A 24,237-nucleotide genomic window follows, 5' to 3' on the forward strand; every position below is an offset into this window, starting at 1 on the left:
TATAATATCGTCACGTGTGAATAAATTAAACGAAGTTATCAGAAATCTTAGTCGGTAATGTAGGTAAAAAGAAATGTTTATATACGTTTACAAAATATACCTTAATTTTTGAGATTTTTTGTCTGAAAAGTAATACTGACGTTCAAATATTTAGCAAGTAAATCTATAACAGGTTTCCTGTGTTCTTCTTGAAATCAACTCATTACATGAATGCGATGGAGTCGCCTGGTGCAGGATTCTATTGTAACTAGATGAAGCTATATGATGCGATATCAGATAAACTTCTCCCAAGTATTCTTACAAGGCTTATTTTAAAACGGATAATTTCACAATTTCTGACTCAAACTATCGACATCTATCTATATCTATTTATATCGAAATCATGTGTTTTGATCCCATTCAAATTTTTTCTTTCTACTTTTAAGGTTTAAAGTTTACGAATATCAGATGTCCCAATACATGATTAGACGTTTTATGGTGATCTTTTTTTCCAGATGAATGTTCGTTTCATCGTGTACGCGTTTGCAACGCCATGAATTCTTGTCTAAATTTTGACTTCGAACCTTTCATATTTACAAAATTTTTATTATTAGGATTAAGTGACCGTGGAGACTTTGGATCTGATCCTTGAAAACTGTTATAGCGCATACTTTCAGAAATTTTTAGTGAAACTCTTTGATGAAAGGATTTTTATATTCAATAATGCATTTTGCAACATGTCCTATATTATAATGTAAATATTTGTGTGACTGTGGCTGTACCAGATAGCTTATTAAAATTAATAATAATAATATAACATACACTTATTTTTTTTTTTTTAAGTAATCATAATAATTATATGTTTTTAAAATTTTTTGTTCTTTAAATTTTTGTTATAAATACATAAATTTAATTAAATATTAATAATTTTAAAATAAAAACGAGGTTTTTAATTTATTTTCACGGTTGTCTTAACAGCCTTTACTTACTTATCTTTATTTTAAATTTGATGTGCTGCTATTCAATTTAAGTCAACGTCTGCAGCGACTTTTAAGGACGTTCTCAAAAAATTAGTGTATGAATATTTGAGACTTACGTTTCATATTTTCAGGGTAGATTTTCTTAGAACTTGGAAATATAAGACGAAAATTTCGAGTAAAATTTTTCGATAAATTCCATATTTGAAATATTGATGCCTAAAGATTTATAGAAAATTTCTTATAGAAGAAATAACACACAAATGCGATTCATTTCATCACTTTAAATGTATTTTATGGAAAAATGAGTGCCGCTTGTTATAATTTTCTTCGTAGGAAAATATTTGCCATGCTTTTAGTTAATGAATATTAATTTTTCAAATTAATGCATATACACGATTTAAAAATGATCCTAAGAAAACGTGATTTTTTGAGAACGTCCTTAAACACCAACCCACGGTCCTGAATCCACAGTTTTGGTGGATGATAGGCCTTGGCCTTTTTAAACAAAATTATGGAAGTAAAGATGAATTCAAGAAGTTTTCAGTATCAAAATATTTAGAAAATAAATATGAAATTTTTGTTAAAAAAATTTTTTTATTGTAATTAAAATAAAATAATTTTTAAGTATTTTGTTTAATGTTTAATTATTTCTGAAACAATGAAGAATGTGGCTTATTTAAATAATTCTCATTCATATTTTTAATATATATATATATATATATAGGTCATTTTTTCTCAGGGTCTTTAAATATTGTATCTTAATGTTGATCTTTTTATGACCTTCAAACATTAAAATAATATCATTTTTATAACAATTTAAATAAATCGTAAAAATATCATTTCAATTGGAGGAAGCCACGTTAAATTACAAAAACTATAAAGTCTATCATTGTAATTAATACATCGGTTACCAGTTTTTATACCATGTATATATGAAATATACATAGTATATTAAGTTTAGTCCCAAGTTTGTAACGCTTAAAAATAATGACGCTAGAAAAAAAATTTTGTCATAGATGTTCATAAAATCACCTAATTAGTTCATTTCCGGTTGTCCGTCCGTCCGTCCATCCGTCCGTCTGTGGACACGATAACTCAAAAACGAAAGAAGATATCGAGCTGAAATTTTTACAGCGTACTCAGGACGTAAAAAGTGAGGTCAAGTTCGTAAATGAGCATCATAGGTCAATTGGGTCTTGGGTCCGTAGGACCCATCTTGTAAACCGTTAGAGATAGAACAAAAGTTTAAATGTAAAAAATGTTCCTTATAAAAAATTAAAAAACTTTTGTTTGAAACATTTTTTTGTAAACATCACTGTTTATCCACGAGGGCGTTAATTAGGTGCAAATTTTATAGTATGTATTAATATAGGAATATCAGTTGTGTGTGTGTCTATTTAAGAGTGGATTTCTTTTGTTATTTACGTGACGTCAAAAAAACAAACGATTGCGCATCAACACTGTCTATACATGGTATTTCAACAATTAACTCAGTCAATTGTTTGTTTTCACTTGTTTTAAAGCTCATATTGCCTTCAAAAATTATTTTTATTGTTTTCTAAAAATATCAACAAAATTAAAACCAAAAAAGTTTGTATGAAAACATAAAAAATATTTTCTCTAATTTGTTTTTTTTTTTTTTCGTTTAGTTTGAGGGCAGGGTATAAAAAGTAGATTTACGTGTAATATTTGGTTGCTATGCTGTTAAAATTTGGTAGAGATGTAAAGTTTATATATTAGTAAATCTAATCACACCATCATTCCATCCTATTCTATTCCATCCATCGTTCCATGATGATATTACACTTAAATGAACATTAAATAACATCACTCACTATAACTCGCAGCACTAGTTGTAATATCAATTGTAATTATACTTTGTATTATATTTACTGTACGTTACATCCAACTAAATTTCAATCAAATAATGTAAAAATCCGGAAAAAAAATATCTAGCCAATTATAAACCAAACCTTTCTTGTTATAGAGTAGGGAGACAGCAGCCTTAACGTACTAAGACAATTTTTACGGGCAAACAACGTGGTTGGAAAGGTCGATCCTTTGCTATCTGTGAAATAGAAATGGTTTAAATAAGTCCTGAATCTTTGTATATATATATTGACTCATGACTGACAAACAACTAATGTCATCCTTAATTCTCTGACTATATTCTTCATACAATTATTATATAGCTAGTGATGTAAGAGACAAAAATAATAATTTAAAGTATAAAAATAAATATACAATTTTAAATTTGTATAATATAAATTGATTTGTAACAAATTTTCAACTTGAGTGCACTGAATGGAGGCCAAACTAAGCCGTACCCTGTACAGTATCTACAACAACAACAAACCATATAACCAACCATACTCATAAAGTCCGTCTATCGCTTCAAACTCTATGATTTCATGACAAATATATTTTTAAAGATTTTTATCGTGCAAAAACAATATTATTATTATAATTATTAATTATATATCGAATTTCACTTAAGTCAATAATAAATTATTTGTTATAATTTATATCAATTCATTATAAAAATACAGTAGAGTCTGGATAATCGAGTTTCAATAAAATCCAGGAGTGTTCCAATTACTGGATTTGCTCCGATTACTGGGATTGTATAGAAAAATTATTCCCTATATATTATAAAACGAAAGTGAGTTTGTTTGTTACGCTTTCACGAAAAAACTACTAAACGGATTGGAATGAAACTTTACAATAATTAGAAAGATAATGGTACTTGGGCGTCCAAGAGCGCAAAGAATAAATAGTTTGGATTCATAATGAAATGCTTTTCGAGTGTAATGGAAGGAGGATAAGTGAGGCCAAAGGAGGTGAAGGCTACAACACGGTGATCTTTACTTTTAAAATTCAAATTTCCCAGCGACGAGGCGGGTATCATGCTGGTTATACAAAAGAACAATATCAGTTATGGGTAATTATAATGGAAAAAGTGATCCAATTATCAATGCTCTATTGAATTTAATATCATAATGATCGCCATTGCCTGGATAAGTTAAAAATAAAAGAAAAGAATGAACACTTTTTGTTCACGTTTTTTCGAGCAACGTAAACCATTTACCTGTCGTTAATACCATTTGTATAACGAAAAATTTCGAAAAATAAGTCTGAGAGATCGTGTATTTCACTTTAATTACACATTTTTGAATTTATTTTTTTTCTTTTGATTTCAGTGAACAACAAAAATAAAAGTGGAAATCAGTAAACGTTAGGGGTGGGTGTTTTAAAAACGCAAGTTGTTCGTAACACAAGTGTGAATGGTAATAAGTAGCGGCATGGCAGCCGCAGTGACTGCTGCGCCCCCCATTTCACATCAAACATCGGCGCCAATGAGTTTAATGTCGTGTGTACGTGAATCATCACCGCCTTTACAAGATCTTGATTCAAGTACCGAACAAGAAATTGATAAAAATGGTAAGTTATCATCATTAAGTTACGGTATCCTAAAATACACAAGTTGATCTATGACAATTGATAGATTAGAACGTTACTTAAATTTATTAACAACAATAATAAATCAACTTGTACATTGATTACGAATTTATGTGTTAGACAATAATTGTAGGTATAATTTTAATTATGTTTTGTTATGGGAAAATGAAAAGAGCGGAAAATCATTTTATTCCAGGAAAAAAGAGAATGTGAAAAATCATTCAATTCATATGAAATTTGGTGTGCGTTTTGTGAATTATTAAAATATCGATCACCCAATTCATTGGGAAAACCAATTAGAATCTAATAAAAAACTATGAAATTAATTTTTATTGAATTAAGGTAGTTTCAGCATCATGTTACTTAGTTTACAAAATTAGTTAAAAACATGAAACAATTATTTAGTTAAATAGTATCTATCCTATTATATTTTATGAATAATTACTAATTCAATATTTAAATTAGGTATGAAGGAATTTTTCCTCAATGTTTATATTATTAATATTTTCATTATCTTACGCGAAAAAACTCTTGTATTTTCATTCATTAAAATTTATTGTCTCTGGCGTTGTTTCTTGCAAGCTAACATTTTTTGTTGGAAACTATTTTTTGAAATTCTAACAGGTTCTTAAAGTTATATATAAAAAAATATTTTTCTGCTGAAATTACCTTAATAAAATCAAATTCAAATTCTACCGAGATACGAGTTTACGAAAACAACTTTATATTGCTTTTTTTTATACGAAAATACTTTTTTATTGGCTGTCTATTCACAGATTTACTAGAAATAGAATTGCCAATTCAGTTTTCAAATTTCTTCAGATCTTTAAGTGGTCGCATTTTTTGACTCAATTCGTAAAATTGCTTCTAAATTCTTTTGAGTTTGAGTCAATTTGTTTTAAAAACTGTAATTTGTATCAAATTAAAATAATTTTCGAATTTAGAAAGAAAAGCAAATCTTTTTATAATAATTCAATTATTTCAATTCATCTTTCAATTGAATATCGATTTCATGGCAAATTTCTTTGCAATATATTTAACGTCAGCATAAAGAGTTTAGTAATAAAATGAACTGACTAGGCATTTTGATCTTGCATATAAAATTAAACTTAAGAAATTCCAAGTTGTTCACGTTCCAAAAATTCATTTTCAATTCGTTCTTCGCAAAAACTTTCCGAAAACTGCAATACTTTCTAATAATCTTGATGAGTAGGTAAATCAACCCCATGGTCACATAGCTCTATGACATCGAAATTAACCTCATCGTATATTTTTGTACACATGCTTAAAAAATAGAATTACAATATTTTTAAAGTTTTTTCGCCTCAGGCTTTAAGATCCCCTCCCCCGTATAACCCATGTATCACAAAGATGGGCTCTTAGGGTATGTTTCATTGAAGAGTTTGAATGTAAAAAAATTTTGAGTGTAACCCAATTTATCTATAAAAACACTGTGTACTCCTTTACTATTACAGTCAAATAATTATTTTTCTAAATGCGATTTTGCTTACATCGATTTTGTGTATGTTTAACCTACAATTCTGTTGGTTGTTCGATGCTATCTCATAGAGCCTTAATAACAATCTATAAATCAATCTATCGCTTCGAAGATGGTGATATCAATATATGTACAAATCCAATTTTACCTGGATACATTTTTGAATTCGACTAAAAATAGTCATTAAATCATATTTTACGATAAGAAAAGTCATTAAAAATTTATCACATTCGATTTCGATAAAATTGTAGTTTTACCGATAGTACACACAAAAGAATTATTTAAGGTTGTAAGGAATTTTTTTCTCGTCTAAAATAAATTTGTGCCTTGCAAATGCACGAAAAAAAGGCTATGTCAATCGAAATCAGAAAGACAGACTATATTAGTGAAACAACGATTCTTTTACTAATTTTCGATGACTAACCCTACAAATTCAGTGTCAAATTTCGATTAAAAATTTTTGGCACAGTCTACTTCCTGTTTCCTACAATTTTAAGCTTCAAATTTGATACCAAAAAAATTACCTAAAAAGGTTCAACAAAAATGAATTTGATTTTTAGATTTGAGTTATCACAAAATAAAAAATTTAATATCACACATAAAAAATTTGACAAAAGGACAAAATATATTTTTAATGAATTTTCCAAACATCAATTTCACAGTTACTTGATGTGTGAAAATTTGTTGTCAATCATTTGGTGGTGATTTAATATTATTCAAATAAACCCACATGGAAAATTTTGTTGTTTACTATTAAAAGCATACGAACCGAATTTCCATTTAATGAAAAACCCTTCGTATGAATTTATATTCGATGTTAACTAACAATTTTCTCAACATGAAAATTTATCATGTGTAATTATTTATTAACGTTTTAATATAAACACACAAAGTCGTTATTTTGATTGTAAATCCAAAACTTTTGGGTAGCTTTTATAAAAGTTGATATATGAAGCTTGTAAAAAAATAACTGAATCTACAAGCTGATTTATTACATTCAATAAAAACTTTAAACAATTATTTTTATGAACTGTGGGAAATTTTTTATTTATGCAACTTTCAAAACTATCTTAAAGCTGCTTAGCGTACAGTATTTAGACAAGCGTGGATTTAGAGTTGGTGTTGGGAATACATTATAAAAAATTTTTGTTTTTATTACAGTTGGTAATACTCACTTTATTTCTATTTTGACATATGTATAACTTCACACATTTAACAAAAATGTAAACAAGTTTTTTCAAAGAAAGCAATTATGTAAAACATAATTTCTTTTATCGTTATTTGTGTTCTAACAATTTTTCACATTAATCAAGCGCAATTAATTATTCCGAAGAGTGGTAATATATTTTGTCGTACATTTACTTAAGTTTGTTTTGTTAGTTTTACTGACTATGGCCCTTGATTTACTAGAAAACAAGTGAAAACAAACAATTGACTGAGTTAATTGTTGAAATACCATGTATAGGCAGTGTTGATAACTCTGTCAGATTTCACATACAAACATATCTGACATATTTAACTGATATTCTCATATAATGCGCAAGTGTTGATGCGCAATCGTTTGTTTTTTTTGACGTCATGTAAATAACAAAAGATATTCACTTTGATATTCCTATATTAATACATACTATAAAATTTGTACCTAATTAACGCCCTCGTGGGTAAACAGTGATGTTTACAAAAAAATGTTTCAAACAAAAGTCGTTTATTTTTTTGTAAGGAACATTTTTTACATTTAAACTTTTATTCTATCTCTAACGGTTTACAAGATGGGTACTACGGACCCATGACCCAATTGACCCATGTTGCTCATTTACGAACTTGACCTCACTTTTTACGTCCTAAGCACGCTGTAAAAATTTCAGCTTGATATCTCTTTTCGTTTTTGAGTAATCGTGACCACAGACGGACGGACGGACGGACGGACAACCGGAAATGGATTAATTAGGTGATTTTATGAACACCTATACCAATTTTTTTTTTGTAGCATCAATATTTTTAGGCGTTAGAAACTTGGGACTAAACTTATAATACTATGTATATTTCATATATACATGGTATAAAAAGAAACATGAAAAATTTCCAAGATTTAAATTGCCCCGAAGTATTGCCTTACAAAGTAAAAAATAAATTTGCAAAACAACCAAAAATTACAGTATGGTAACAAATTTATGAACTGTTTAGATAGTAGTCTTGAAAAATTTATTTTTTCGATTATATGTTAATGTTATATAATTGTTATTGTAATTTTTGGAAAATTTTTACATATTTATATTTTAATTTGTAAATAATGTTTGAATGTGTTATATGAATAAATCTAGCTACTGACGATGATTGCGTTGCAATCGAAACATCGATATTTAGCGAAATGTAAGTATGTTGTATGTTTTTATACCATGCATATGAAATATACATAGTATATTAAGTTTAGTCCCAAGTTTGTAACGCTTAAAAATATTGATGCTAGGAAAAAAATTTTGGTATAGGTGTTCATAGAATCACCTAATTAATCCATTTCCGGCTGTCCGTCCGTCCGTCCGTCCGTCCGTCTGTGGACACGATAACTCAAAAACGAAAAAAGATATCGAGCTGAAATTTACAGCGTACTCAGGACGTAAAAAGTGAGGTCAAGTTCGTAAATGAGCATCATAGGTCAATTGGGTCTTGGGTCCGTAGGACCCATCTTGTAAACCGTTAGAGATAGAACAAAAGTTTAAATGTAAAAAATGTTCCTTATAAAAAAATAAAAAACTTTTGTTTGAAACATTTTTTTGTAAACATCACTGTTTACCCACGAGGCCGTTAATTAGGTGCAAATTTTATAGCATATATTAATACTAGCGGCCCCGACGGACGTTGTCCCGTAAAAACGTAACTCCAATTCATGAATACCTATACTACGTTTAGCCTGTCCGCTAAACCTCAATTTAACTCCTATTTATTGGAGTGGCCTGACCTTCGACCTTTGGCCTGACCTTTGATAGTAGAGCTCGCTGCGCTCGCATATGGCTCTAATAAATGTCTATTGACAATACCTGAATACTATTAAAAATACATGGTACACATAGTATACATAATGTGATATGATTTATATGCGCTCCCACCATTTAATGAAATTTCATTTTTTTGGTACGGAGCCCTCAAAAACAGTTGTACTGGACCGAATGGTAAATCTAAACCATTCTCCAATCCCCTTGAACTCACACAAAAAATTTCATCGAAATCGGTCCAGCCGTCTAGGAGGAGTTCAGTCACATACACACACACACAAGAAATATATATATTAAGATAGGAATATCAGTTGTGTGTGTGTCTATTTAAAAGTGAATATCTTTTGTTATTTACGTGACGTCAAAAAAACAAACGATTGCGCATCAACACTGTCTATACATGGTATTTCAACAATTAACTAAGTCAATTGTTTGTTTTCACTTGTTTAATTATAAAATTACTTAATATAATGTATTTAACTTTATTTGACGTAAAAAATCAATTTATACAATAAATAAAAGAAAATAAACTTGTATCAATCAAAATGAAAACTTCAAAATTTTGATTGATAATTACTTAATATAAAAATTTTCTTTCGGCTATCGTGGGATTTATTTCAATAACTATACCTTTAAAATTGAATATAATAAAAATCTTTAAAAAAACGTTTTTGTAAATAGTTTTTTTTTATATATAAATGGGAAAAGTTTTTGTTCTGTTAATAAAATGACAATCAATCATCTTTCAAGAAAATTTTATATGAAAAATCGAAAAAAGAAAATGTTTTGAAAGAAAAAATAGAATAAAAAGGACTAAAATAGCAACAAAAAATATATAAAACCAGAAATCGATTGCAATCTTCGAAAATAAATACTCTCATTACGAAAAGTATATAAACTCAAACATTTTTATTTGAACGATTCTATTTGTGAAATATTAGTGATGGGCTCTCAATCACTCGGGGAATATTTTGGTTTTATTAATGGTACTTAATTAAGACATTTTCAGCGATATATAGTTTCAAACAACTGAAAATATCCTACCGCTGCAAGAAGCGTTCAAACTTTTGGAATGCCTGGTAAAAACAAAATTTAAATATATAATTCACATTCACATATAGAGATTTTTTCTTGTAATATCCCTAATTTATTTTGTTGGGTTTAAAAATTTTCATTAAAAATTAATCATGAAAGGTTTATTGCCTGTATTTATAAAAAAAATGCTAAAATATTCGTTTTGTTTCAAAATAAATTGGGAAAAAACGACCGAATATTCCCTTAAAAAACTATTTATCTAACGTAAACCCTTTGAATAAATAAAAATTCTTACAAAATATTCATCAAGTGTGGGTTTTGGTTCGGAAGTAATATCAATAAAACAACTTATTTAAAACATTCAGAAAGTGATCATGAAGTATTCTCAGTTTTATCTTCTGAAAAAAAATTCAATAAACAAATTTTCCAAAAAGTACTAAGAGAAATATCAAATGTTTCTAGAAATTGGCTATAATTTTAGGAATAATTTGTTCCCTTACGGTTTCTTCAAGTTCTCTTCACGGTTTTTCTAATTATCAACAACTTTATCTAAACGAACTCGATTTTTAAATTTTTCGGGTCAAAATACCTTATAATATGAATTTAATACAAATCGGAAATAAACAATTCTTCTCGATTTTTTTCCTAGAAAAAAATCTAAAGATTTACAAAATATTTTTTTTGTTTACGGAATTTGATAAAATTTAGTTTATAAGATAACTTTGAGCCAAAAACTTCAAAAATAGGATTTATTTTAAGATTGGGCTAATAGTTTCTGAGAAAAATGATATCTCGGTTCGATTTTTGACATTATCTGCAAAACTACTCGTCCAATTACTAAACAAACCCGATTTTTAAAAAAATTTTTTGGACCAAATTGAAATTCGAATTTATTAAGTAGGAACAATTTCTAGTTCAAATAGAAGGTACAAAGACTTTTCGTAAGAACTACAATCAAGTTATGTTTTTATTTTTTTATTGGACAGTAGCAAAAAAACTATACCCTTTAATATCCATACAAAATCCTTAAAAACTTGGTATCGAATATTCTTGACAAGATCTTTAAGTATTTAAATAAACCAATTTTAATATTTAAATAAGTTGTTTTTTTGTGATATAAAAATTATTCATACATTTCTTTCTAGTGAAAGTGTTTTTAGCTAGAAATGTTAGAAACATTTTGACTGTAGACTTTACCTATAAACCATTACAGCTATTGTAGCTACCAAAAGATAATAATGCGAAAGAAAGTAGAATACATAGAATAAACATTTCTTTCTATGGTCTAGAAGGTAAACAATATTTGTCCCTTGTGAAAACATGAAAATATCTTTAAGAAAATAATAAGTTTTCCCTTCTATATTTAAGTTTTTACCTAAAATTTTATTTTGGTTCTAACAAAAAATTTTTGATTATGGAACACGTTTCTTTAAGAGGTCGCAAGGGTCTGAGATACCCAAAAAAATTGTTTTATACAAAAAAGTGCATTTTTCTGTCAAAATTACCACGATTTTCAGAAAACATGGCAGGTAAACTATCAAAATAAGAACCAAAACTATCAGAATCCAAACTCATTTTTCCGGATAAATAATAGTTTTATGATTAAATATGTCAGGATAATTTCGCTTATATTATTTAAACAGTTTTAGTAAATACAAGCTGAGTATGCAAAAGTTAACGGTGAATAAAAAAGGTTTGTTTTTATTTAGGTTTGTCATATGTGGGTGGGTTTTTATTTAACTTTTATTTATGTAAAAATTTATAAAGATTGAAAAATTTATTGAAAGTTGATTACCTTTCACTTGATAACACAATACATAACCAATTTAATATTAGGTGGTCTGTTTTATCTTATTATATTTTCAAATTTGTTAAGTAATAATATTGGTTTAATTTTATTTTTTCAATATTTTCGACCTATTGGAATAAAACACTGCTACTGACAGTGTATGTATTTCTAGACATTATTTTATTTCAGGAATCTATTGCCCAAATTTCCTATTTCTAATTTTAGTAGATTTATTATCTTTGCACATCTGAGATCCAACTATAAACATAAGTTAAAATTTTGTAAGATAAAACAGACTCTAGTAAATTATGTTCAGTTTTAATTAAATGACATATAAGTTCAGTAGCTTTATCTGATAATACAAAATAAACTAGCTAAGTAGTTTTTGAATCGGAATAGAATCAGAGAACTACCGGATCATTTTTTTGAAGGGAAAATCTTAGTTGCATTAAGCCGTTTTTGACATCATTGTCATCTCGGAATCAGCATGCGTAGCACGTGACTTACTTCCCATGGTTCACGGTCGTAAAACACCGGTTCACGATTTGATCATTGAAGTTAAGCAACATTTGATACAATCATTATTTGAATGGGAGACCGCTATAAAAATTTAAAATAACACAGTTATTCCAAAGTTCTAGGTTTTCACTTTTGTCAGCAATCCTCGTGACTGCCTATCATTTTTTATAACTAAAATTGTAGAAAATAAAATTAAGTGTAATTCGCTGGGACGATTCGAGAAATTCGTACTTACGCTTATACCTTACCGATATCAAATCTTGCAGGTAGCATTGATATGATCATAGTCGATAAGATAAAAAAGATTAAAAAAAAAAAAGATTGCTACACAGTGCTTAAAAAGTACTTAATGATTTCTTTTTTTAAATAATGAAAAAAAAAATCACAAAATTGATAGCAGCTAATGTATTTGTATTAAAAAAGACTAAACCCTGTTATCAACTCATATTTTGATATAAAATAATAAATATACAATTTGAGTGAGAAGTTACAGTAAAACTTATTTAAAACATCTACCAAATATCGTATAGAAAGTTTCATATTGTGTATAAACGTTAATAAAATTTAAAACAGTTTTAACTGCGTGCTCGACAATTATTATCAGTTCAATTTGACTAATAATCGCTGTGTTTATTGATGGATTGGCTTTTTGTATAGATTTTTTTAAAATTAAAAGTACTTAAAAAGTTTACAAGAACTGATAATTTTAATTAATGCAGTTTCCTACAATGTTTACTTTATACCTATTGGATGGCTTATTAAAAAAGTATAAAAGTACTCTTTTTTCGAAGCCATTTTTTACTAAGTAATTGATAGCTGGCTAAATATTTGTAAACTTCAATTTACCGACACGTTCTAACCGTCGGTATGCGTCAAAGTAAAGCTTGTACATGTGCGATTTAAAAATTTTCGACCCACGTGACAAAGAATTCTCACAATAATTTTCTTCGATAATATAGTTTGGTGGGTCGGTAAAATGAAACTGCTCACAAGAAATTAGTGTTAGATCAGGACAGCCCCCCCCCTCTGTAAGTGCTCGTACGTAAAGTTGCATACTACCACTTATTGAAAGATAAAATAATTTCTCATATATATTCACAATGAACTAATAAAAAAAACTTTCGTTTTTAGTTTGTTGTTATGAATTAAATAATCCAACCTATAATTAATTATAATTTTATATATTTTAAGTATACTTTACTTTATTTTACATTAACTTAAGTTACTTAATGTCCTTGTAATCAAAAATTTATTTCAACTCACAATCAATATGTATTTTGCATTCAATCTGCTTTGTTTGTTTGTTCTATTGCGTGCGCTTTACTATTTAGTTTTTTAATTATTTTATCTGTCCTAATAATTTGTTGTTGTTATTTTTTTAAAGTCTGTGATTTTTTTGGTGAATACTGTGATTCTTTTTTTAAAACGATTTAGTTTTATTATTATTGAATGTTTTGATAATGAAATTTTAAATTGTTATGTTTTAATAATTGTGATTTTTTTAAGAACATTGTGATTTTAAAAATGTGACTGTTTTTTTTGAAAATTAAAATTAATTTTTGACTAGGTATGTGATTTTTTTTAAATATTTCAAAATTTTAAAGAAACATTTCATGCACTTATCATTATTGTAGAGGAAAGTTAAACTGTTCATTGAAAAATGGTCCTAAATTGAAAAATCGTGGAAAATAAGAAATCCTATAATAAGAAATCTAAAATTTTAAAATACATATTAATAATGATATATGTAACAGGATCTATAACAGTTCCTGCTTCTATAACAGTTCATATCCTTTTTATATTTGTCTACAAAGATCCGGTTTCAATATATTGTTATAATTTCGAACGCACAGCGCACCAATAATGTAAGGACTCACAAAGGCGTTATCAGTATTAACTGAAAGAATATAACAATTTTTACAATTACGAAAATCTATTTTTACTTCCTATTTATTATAGAATTTTGAAAGTAAATATCATTTTTGTAAGTTCCTAAATTCATTTTATCTCAAATATTAGCCGAAAAATATTGAAATATTAGGAATTTCCAAGAATTCTAGCAACTGACGTTAGTAGTATCCAAATTTGAGTCTAACTAGCCGAGCAGTCTAAGGCGATAGACTGTGACCGTTTGTCTACTTAGACTTACGTTACGGGTTCGAATCCAGGCAGCGGCCGTAATTAATGGGGGCGGTAGAATTGATCACATTATCGTCACTTGGATAAGAACGAAGTAACCGACTCCATCCACATCATAAATTTAATTGAAAATATGAATGTAGTGAAATAAATAAAGATTAACAAATAATGATGTCGATGGCCTCTGTTATAGGCGTACATTTCAGGGAAAGGGTGGTTAAACCCCATTATTTTGACGTGGGTGGTATCCAAAGAGTCCAGGCCATTTTTTGGCTAAAGACCAGTCAATAACAAACTTTTTGAAGTTACAAATTTCAATTAACGCAATCACTTTAATCATTCTTGAATCCATTTTGATTGGTTTATAAGAGTTTGTGTGGTTTCGAAAATTTCTGGTTCTAGTTCAATTCAAAATTTTCTGTTCAAAATTTGTTAATTATTAAATAATAACTAGATATGTGGTATATAAAAAGTGAAATTAACCCCCCGTTCGTCGTCAAATAAATAATAAAATAAAATTTTTTGATACAAATTATATTTGATTTGGTAATAATTGGTGTTGTTTGTTAATAAAAAGTGAAATTTATTTTTTCATATTAAAAATTAAATTTATTTCATTAAAAAATATAAATACTTTTACTAATCACAAGTTTGTATTATAAGAAATTATTTTTTTTTTAAACTCTGAAACTACCATTGAAAATTACGTTATAAAAAATAATTGTAATTTTTTTTTCGTAATTATATTTATTAGATTATAAAATACATATTTTTCAATTTAAAACGGGTTTCCATTAAGAGTGATTGAATTTTAAAATTAAATTAAACAAGTTATGTATGAAATTACATAAAACTTTTTTTTTTTATTTGAAAAACTATTTCATGAATGTCCCAAAATACGTACCCTTTATAATATCAGGCAAATGGAAACCGAAACTTTTCTAGGAAGCACCATTCAATTAATATTGGGAAAATCTTAGTGGACAATTCATGCGAGTTTATTATATGTATATCCTTATTTTATAAAAATGTTAAATTCGAGCTATTAAGGAACTTTTTAAATAAAAATGTTTATTAAAGAGAATTGAAAATAATACACTCGAACCAGGACTTCTTGGATTCATGTCAAGCGCCCTACCAATTAGGCTATTCGAGTTCTAGACACGAATGCAATTTTTTCAACTCAATGAATTTTTTTTTTTTATAATTTGTTTATCCACTTATTTATTACTAGCTGGGAACTACCCGCTTTGCTGGGCAACATCCCCACTTGCACCCCTCCCTCCACATTTCCTTGCGTTGGATAACAGTTTTGTAATGTACACGTCATGCTCTTTTATTTGATACCCCACTTAGGTATATTTGTAAATATTCGATATTTCCTTCCCACTTTCTCGCTACACCTTTCTACCCTCCGAAGGTTAAAAAAATTTCTAAATGTAATTTAAAACATTCTGACCAAGTTTTGAACTATTAAAAGCCATAATTGAAAAATATGAATTTTTTATTCATGAACACCCCCGCAACCCCCCTTGTGGGTGAAATTTCGTAAAATCCGTTCTTAGCTGACCTCTACTTGGCAAAAGGAATATTCCTGCCAAATTTCAAGTCTCTAGGTCTTATAGTTCCAGAGATATCGTGATGAGTGACTATCTATATCTATAGAAAGTCTCCTATATATTTATAGAAGATTATTACTCATTGTTGTTGTTTACATTTAATCATGCACACGATATTAACATCATGGTCTGTTCGACTAATTTTGATATATAATATGTTACACATTCGTAAACTAAATATTGACAAATATCTTGTCTAGTAATCTTAATTAAAGAGAATTGAAAAAAATACACTCGAAAAATGTTTAGCTTGAATTATTTAGCATCCGAGTAACTTTTAGTAAAAAAATTTTAATCAACTTATTCAGTAAGTAAGTAATCAGACAACACGCGTACATCTACGAAAATTTCAGACCGTACTCAATCCATGTGACCGAGTCCCGAAGAAATGTATTTTTCGCTTAAACACTGATAGGGTATTCTACTATTTTTGAAAAAGTACTTCAAAATGTTGATTTTGCTAATAGAAAGTCACCAAAAATTTATTTCGGAAAAATACACACGCTTTCTTGCCAAAAACTAGAATTAAATTTTAAATTGTCAAAAACGCGGGCATCCAATTTGATGACGTAATATCGGTATCATTACACGAAATAACACAAATAGGTTTGACAGATGTATTCATAGACATCTGATTTTAATAAATATAAATACTTATTATCTATGGATATATTACACCCAGCTGTCTACACTGAACTAATTGATGGTCTATGGCTTATGCCGATATGACATCACAGAAAGGCTTGTCCGCGTTTTAGATCACGTGATATACAGTTTAAAAATTACGATTTTTAATTTTAATATTTTAAAAGAAAAATATGCTCTTATGACTCGAAATCTATGAGCTTTTATGAAACGATTATACCCTATTAGCCACATAAATATCAATGAAATAACTTTTTTGTTTGTTCAATTTGTAAGTTTCGGACACTTTTAATGGAAAATCCATCTTTATTTAAATTTAAAAATAATTATTTTCGAATTAAAATGTAATACTTATACCGATTATATTTATTATTTATTTATTTTATTTTTTTATATTTAAATTAAATTAATTTTGTAATTAATTGTAAACTAATTAATAAAAACGGTCTCAAAGTCACGTTTATTTTGACGTATTTAAAAATAATTATATTTATTTTAAAACAATAAAAAGGATTAAATTTTTAAACAATTTACTTCCTAGTAGAATTAAACTTTTTTTAAATTTTTAATTAGCCTTTGTTAATTAGATTTGATAGAAATAATTCCCACTTTTAGAGTACTTAAAAAAATTAAATATTATTTAATATCTAAACGCGATTAGAAATGTAATATATTTTTGAAATTTCATTGTCATTTAATGCTATTAAACTCTTTGGTCAAGTTATTTTTCAGACACGTTTCTAAGAAACTTTACAAAAAAATTTCCTATATAATTGGTTTTATTTGGAATGCACTATTTTTGTTGAGTAATAAAAAAAAAAGTTTCCTTATAAACAGAAGTGTTACGCGTAACCTAGTTAACAACACCTGAATAGAAGAATAGAGTTGAAAACGACATAACAATGGGGTTGGTAAAACTACCCTAGTTACATATACTTGACGTACCTATTACATTGCACTTGGTTGTACTCTGATGACTGAACTTATCATATTTTATTGTTATGTAAAATGTAAAACCAATTGTGGTATATAGGAAAGCTTGCTTTACAATCAATGTAACGCCTTCAGGCTGACCTGGTTACCACTGTTACGTTAAAGGAAATGAAGCAACAGACGCGTTGGCACGAAAAGGGTCGTCTCAAACACCCCTTTCAACTGAGCCTGTTATTACCATATAGCAAGATGCAATTTATCGAATCAAGGAGTGGTTACGATAAGCCCTGCTTGATAACTGGGATTCAGCTCTGAGTCTAATCGCATTTGACTGTTTTCGATTGAAACTGATTGAAATACAGTTGAGGACGGTAGTAGGTCGTCACTTAACAGAACATTTTCGATTAAGGTAGTATTCTGGTCTAGAAATTTTTAAAAAATCAATTTTCTTTGCATATTTTTAGAATATGTCAATGGATTTTTCAAAATACAAATACGAACTTTCGGAAATAAAGCGAATTTTCTGTTAACGAAGTTCGAATTGATCGCTTTGAACTGCGAGCTTTTACTGCTTGTATAATACATACACAATTATAATAAACGATCCCATTGTAAATTTTACTTTAAAGACATGATATATGTTAGAACACACATTGATTGTTTTCTGTTTTGTAAGAAAATTTCAAAAGATCAAATATATATATATATATATATATATATATATATATATATATATATATATAGATTTTCACACAATACATTTGAAAGCTCGAACAAAAGTGGAAATAACATAATTCTAGCTATTCTATAACATTCTAAGTACAATTCTAATACCCATCATATTACGTTATATTATATTATATTTATTATATAACACATAAAGCTGATGTTATTACGTAACATGTTATACTACAGAATGTACAAAAATAGGCAGAAATATTTTTTAAATTTTTAATAATTACAAGTAGGTATTTTGTACTTTCATGGAAATTAATTTGTAAGAGATTTATTGAAAATTTTATCTATTTTCAAGAGAATTAGGTGTGATAGCTCTTATCGTGGCAGAAAGGTCTGTCACACCGATTTTTAATATATAAAGCCAATAAAATTTTGCCTTTATCGCGGAATTATTTTTTTTTAAATTTGTTTTGAATTCTACTCTCGAAATATCTCAAACAGTTCAAAACTTGACCAAAATATCGGGCATCAGGGCTATTAATAAAATATCAAATCAGAAAGCTTTGACCCCTAAATAAAATTATATTTTTCCACAATATTTATTAATAAAATTAATAATATAATAAAATAATAATAATTTTTATAATATTTATCTAAAATATAATTTGAGTGTAGGACGAACAAATGGACTAAAAACAAAATCGAATATTATTAGGTATTAAATAAAATGAGGCAGATATCAAATTATAATCGTGTATCTCACCAGGTTTTTTCACCTACGTGATTTTAAAATATGAAATATTATTTATAAATCACCTTTAAAAAAATAAAATGTGAACATCACACGACCTCTGTGTTAAATATTTTTTGTCCTTTCTTTGAAGAATTATATATACTTAGTGATCCATTTTAATCTATACACCCAAATATCTCGTTTTGTTGTTAATCAATTAAAAAAAAACTTGAACATAAATTACAGATTTTGATGGGGGGCATCATGTTCTGGCATCAGATTTGAGAGGGTAGAATATTTAACCATTTCCACCAAAAGAATATTTTTTTGGTAATTTTCCATACTCTAAATTCTTACATTATTATTTGTATATTAAATAATAAAAGATATAATAATATTATTTAAAATATTAAACAAATAGTAATTGTAATTTAATACTGATCTTATTACATAAAGAAATATAAAATTACAATTAACAATCAAACAAACAAAAATTATTATAATAAAAAAAAAAATACAATAACAAAAATAACCAGTATTTATTTAATAAAAAAATATAATAAAAATGAATAAAAATTAAAAAAAAAAAAAAAAAACAGTGTAATAATTTGAATGAATTAAAATTAAAAATTATTTACAACAAAAGAATTAATTAGAGCATTAAAAAATATTAAGAAATGATGTCACCTATTTGTTTGTTTTTGTTAACTAACTTTATTCCACTTCACTTCACTTTATAAACCACCTTCAAAATAAATTTTTTTTTATTATTTTTTTGTTCATTTTTCACTCGAAACGTGGCTGCCATTTTATAAAACAGACGTTCTATAAAATATAATCACTCATTAGAAAACTTATACTTTCTAGTCTTTGAATCTATTGCTCAAAAATTTTTGTCACCCCTTGCCGCTTATGTTTGTGTAAACCTAGAATTGGTAAAATTAAATTTTTTATAATTAGTTGCAGAAAAATTAAATCTTTCTGAAACCTAATGGTTTGACCACAAGGCTAAGATATTTTGTGGTTTAATGTGTGTGACTTTCTGTACTATTTCAATAAATAAATTATGATAATGAGCCGATTTGTCTAACAAACACTGTTCTGTATCCTATCTATCATTTGAGTCATTCATCAGTTTAGGATCAGTTTGACTGACCATATACCATTATTTATCATTATATCAATTCATCATATTAATTAATTTAAATTAATTTTAATAATATAATGCTGTATGTAATAAAATTACTTATAATATTAATTAATTAAATTTAATTAATGACCTGTTTTAATGTTTATTAAATTCAATCAAATTTCAAAATTGCACTATTATATTTTTAGTCAGTCACGCATTATCACTATCACTAGTCTGGTGAACTCATGTGATTCATTTATTAAAATAATTTTAAACTGACTGGAATCTTTTGAAAAATTAATGCCCTTTAATTTTATCCAACGTACAAAATTAGCTTATATGTCTATCAAATGTGCAACAGAATATACAACATGACAGTCGCCAGATCCAAAAATTCATGTGGCTATAAATTGATTTAATATGTTTGAATACATAAATAACACTATTAAATTATCAATTTGTCCAGTTTTTACATTCCATAGCTCACAAATTATAAAATTATAAAATAAACTTTTATAAATAGTATGCTATGAACAAACGTAAAAATATGTTAAAAATTTCGATTTCCAAAATCGGACCCATTACGATAACTTCTTATACTGGGAACTTAAAAAAAGATTAATAACCGCACCCGGTGTTTAATAAACCGTGCAGCCAGAGATCTTAATGTCTGCATTATGATAATATATAAGGCCTGCTTTAATTTCATCAAAATTCATAAAATAGATTTTAAATTTTATTGTTTTTAATTTGTTTTAGAAACATCAAAGAAACGACGTTTTCATCCATTCCGTGGTTTACGTAAAATGTTTCGACGTAAAGTACGTCATTCAAGTGTTGGTGCTGTTGGTAGTACCGGTACAGGGGGTGGAGGTCTAAGTGGGGATGAATTTAATATACATGGTGGGTTGGATACAACAACACCTGAACCAGAAACACCAAATATGGATTCACATCGGAGTCGTTCAACAAGTGAATTATTAGCGGGTGATGAGCCAACACGTAGAAAGTAAGTAATGTTATGTGATATACTTATAGTTCTGGATATATCTGTATCCTGTTTATATGTATCCCACAGGACTCATCTAAACGTGTATATAACATCATAATATATACATTTGTATACATCAATTCAAAAATACTGAATCAAGGAACAAAAATTGTACTTTTTTCTAAAATTTTTCTGTTTATAACTTTTTATCAAAAATACGACGAACAAATATTATCGAAAATGGCTCCCAGCTTAATTGTTTAAATAGACACTTCTAGTAAATTTGTTGATGTACCAAAAACACGTCGAATAGATTGTAGGAATCAAAAAAATTATTCCTATAATAAAATATTTACATTTAAAAGCGTTTTGCATGAATCATGACGTCATCTGTTATGGCAATTCATAGTATACCAAAGAGTTTATACAACTAGAGAATGCCAGGGCCCAAAACTTGCGAAATGATGAATGAGAGAGAAGACTGTCAGTGAATTCCCTGAATCATTGGCTACATTTTGTTTACATTATTGCCATTAAGTAAATAGTTAAAAAACGATTTATGGAATATTATTTGATACATTAAAAGTTATACAAAAAGTAGAAACGACAAAAAATACTTTATTTACATAACAAACACAATATAAACAGTTTAATTTTTAATAAAATTAGCTAAAAGATTTATTGAGTTTATCGAGGTATACACCATTTGTTAGGGATGCTGGAATGGAGGACTGTGTCCGTTGACTTTCATATGCTGAGGCTTTTATGTAAGACAAAAAAGAACCAACTACGATTATGACTGCTTCATTTTTTTTGAACTCATTCGTACTTTATTCCTATATACATTTTATTTATTTAAGTCATATATGTACTTACTCAAAATGAGTACTTTGTAACTTGTAAGTCGAGTCGGTTCATCCATTAAAAAGGTTGGGGCAACGGATACTGACATTAACTAATGGATTATGACAATTAAATATTTATTATGAAAATTTATGATTATAAACACATTTAAACGAAAATTATTACCTTTTTTTCCTCAATATACAATTTTTGAAAAATTACAATGAAAATTTTGGGTAAAGTAAAGCAAAGCGAAACACCCGTTGAAAAATATACGATGGCTTTATTGGATCTAAACTTGTCTACGTTACATTATTTGGATCTCTCAATATGTCTCTCAAACCCATCATTTTCTAAAAATTTTTCCCTTTACAACTGTTTTCGATTTTCAATCAAGAGGAAAGGATGTCAAGTTTCAAATCTCTTAGTAAAAAAAAACTATTTTGTGTTAGACTTCCTGCAAACATTTATTCGGAAAAAACCATTTTTTGCAAGCTTCGTTCCATTCTACTCATTAATTCAATGAAAAATAATTGATTTTCAATGCTAATAGCTCATGCATTGATAGCATCATGTTCTCACATCAAAATGGACCTAGTTCTGTGGATTGCTTTAAAAAAATGGGGGTCCCACGATCCATATGTGTGCAGGGCCTCCAAAAGCTTAAAGACGGGACTAAGAAACTAGAGATAACTTTGAAAATACCTTCTTAGAATATAACGAATTCAGCCAACGTATAATTTTTCTAATTTATAAGATTTCAATGGTTTTTTTAGGAGTGGAACCGGTGGACTTTATAGTGGACATCACGGTGGCTTAAGTGTATCACATGACAGTGTATTCACCGGAGATCCATTATCAGGATCCGATCTCGAATTGGATACCGCACAAAGTTCATCATCCTTATCAATACAACAATTGGTTTTACCTGGAGTTCGAGTAAGTACAATATATTTTACAAAAAATGATCCACACAAAATAAAAATATATTGTGGACCGTTTTTTTTGGATCACTTAGTATATTTTAACTTGTGGAAAGATATAAAATTGGGTTATCTTTATTCTTATTTGACATGTAATTATTCGTTTGGGAATTGTATTACATATGTAATAGAAAATAGATAGAGCTGCTTATGATAGCTACTTATAAACTGAAATTACTTTCTTTTTTTTATTTATCAATTTTATTTTTGTTTTCTCGGTTTTGTATTTACTTATTTAGTTTTTTTTTTATTATTATTAACTTTTTAGTTTTTTTTTTCTTTCAATAAAAATTTAATTTGTTTAGGGTTCAGTTCCATATCATTCGTATTTTTAACCTACTGATCTATGGTTACTTAATTCAAACTGTTAATTTAATTGTAATTTGAATTTGAGTTATCTTTTTGAAAATAACGAATTCGACAAGACTGGAATTTGGCTATTAAAAAGTTCGACAAATTTATTGTGTACCAAATGACAAACTTTGGCTTAGTGGTTTGTGTACCCTCCCGGAAAATGGAAGGTCCGAGGTTCGATTCCCGGTTTTGTTCGGTGAATATGAGTTTATTTCTTTTTCATCATACTTTTTTAGCCTTGGCTTGCCTTTTTTCGTTTGGACTTTATTTGTGTCTTTATTTAAAGTCGATTCTGGCTAATGTTAATTTAACCCAAAAATAGTATTTATTTAGTATTCAAATCAATAAATTTATTTTCTACAATGTAAATAAACATTTGAATAATTAAATGTACAAACAATTGAATTAAAATAGTGCCCCAATTATATGTACGCCAACATTACTGGTCGTGAAAAAATATTTCCAATATAAATACTTTTTAAATGTGAAAAAAGTATTACTTCCAAAGAGATCTACCCATAAAAGTCTTTCCAAGCTTTTGAATATAAATTTCTTAATATTTAAAGATTTTTCATTTTTCATCGAAATCCTTTTTCGAACATTTTTAAACAATTTTTTTATTATATAAACATGTTTTGTCTTAAACTTTACCGTATATTTGCTAATTTTGTTAAATAATTTTAACAATTTATATTTGTGTTTGTAATAAGAGCCAGGATTTTTATGTTTATCCGTATTTTTAACTTTTAGTAAAATATTTACATAAATACTAGCGGCCCCGACGGACGTTGTCCCGTAAAAACGTAACTCCAATTCATGAATACCTATACTACGTTTAGCCTGTCCGCTAAACCCCAATTTAACTCCTATTTATTGGAGTGGCCTGACCTTCGACCTTTGGCCTGACCTTTGATAGTAGAGCTCGCTGCGCTCGCATA

The 24,237-nt window shown here is 27.7% G+C and overlaps 1 protein-coding gene across 2 annotated transcripts in view; it reads left to right on the plus strand.

Moving 5' to 3' along the window:
* Positions 1 to 24,237, plus strand: part of LOC123299242 — a 158,867-nt gene that overhangs the window by 91,290 nt on the left and 43,340 nt on the right. For both annotated transcript variants that reach the window (XM_044881565.1, XM_044881566.1), the window contains exons 3-5: positions 4,160 to 4,400; positions 20,888 to 21,137; positions 22,739 to 22,901. In XM_044881565.1, the coding sequence (XP_044737500.1) occupies positions 4,244 to 4,400; positions 20,888 to 21,137; positions 22,739 to 22,901 (570 nt within the window). In that variant the 5' untranslated portion in view covers positions 4,160 to 4,243. The remainder of the gene's footprint in view (positions 1 to 4,159; positions 4,401 to 20,887; positions 21,138 to 22,738; positions 22,902 to 24,237) is intronic.

This window comes from Chrysoperla carnea, chromosome 4, assembly GCF_905475395.1.
Source record: "Chrysoperla carnea chromosome 4, inChrCarn1.1, whole genome shotgun sequence".
Classification (NCBI taxonomy): Eukaryota; Metazoa; Arthropoda; class Insecta; order Neuroptera; family Chrysopidae; genus Chrysoperla; species Chrysoperla carnea.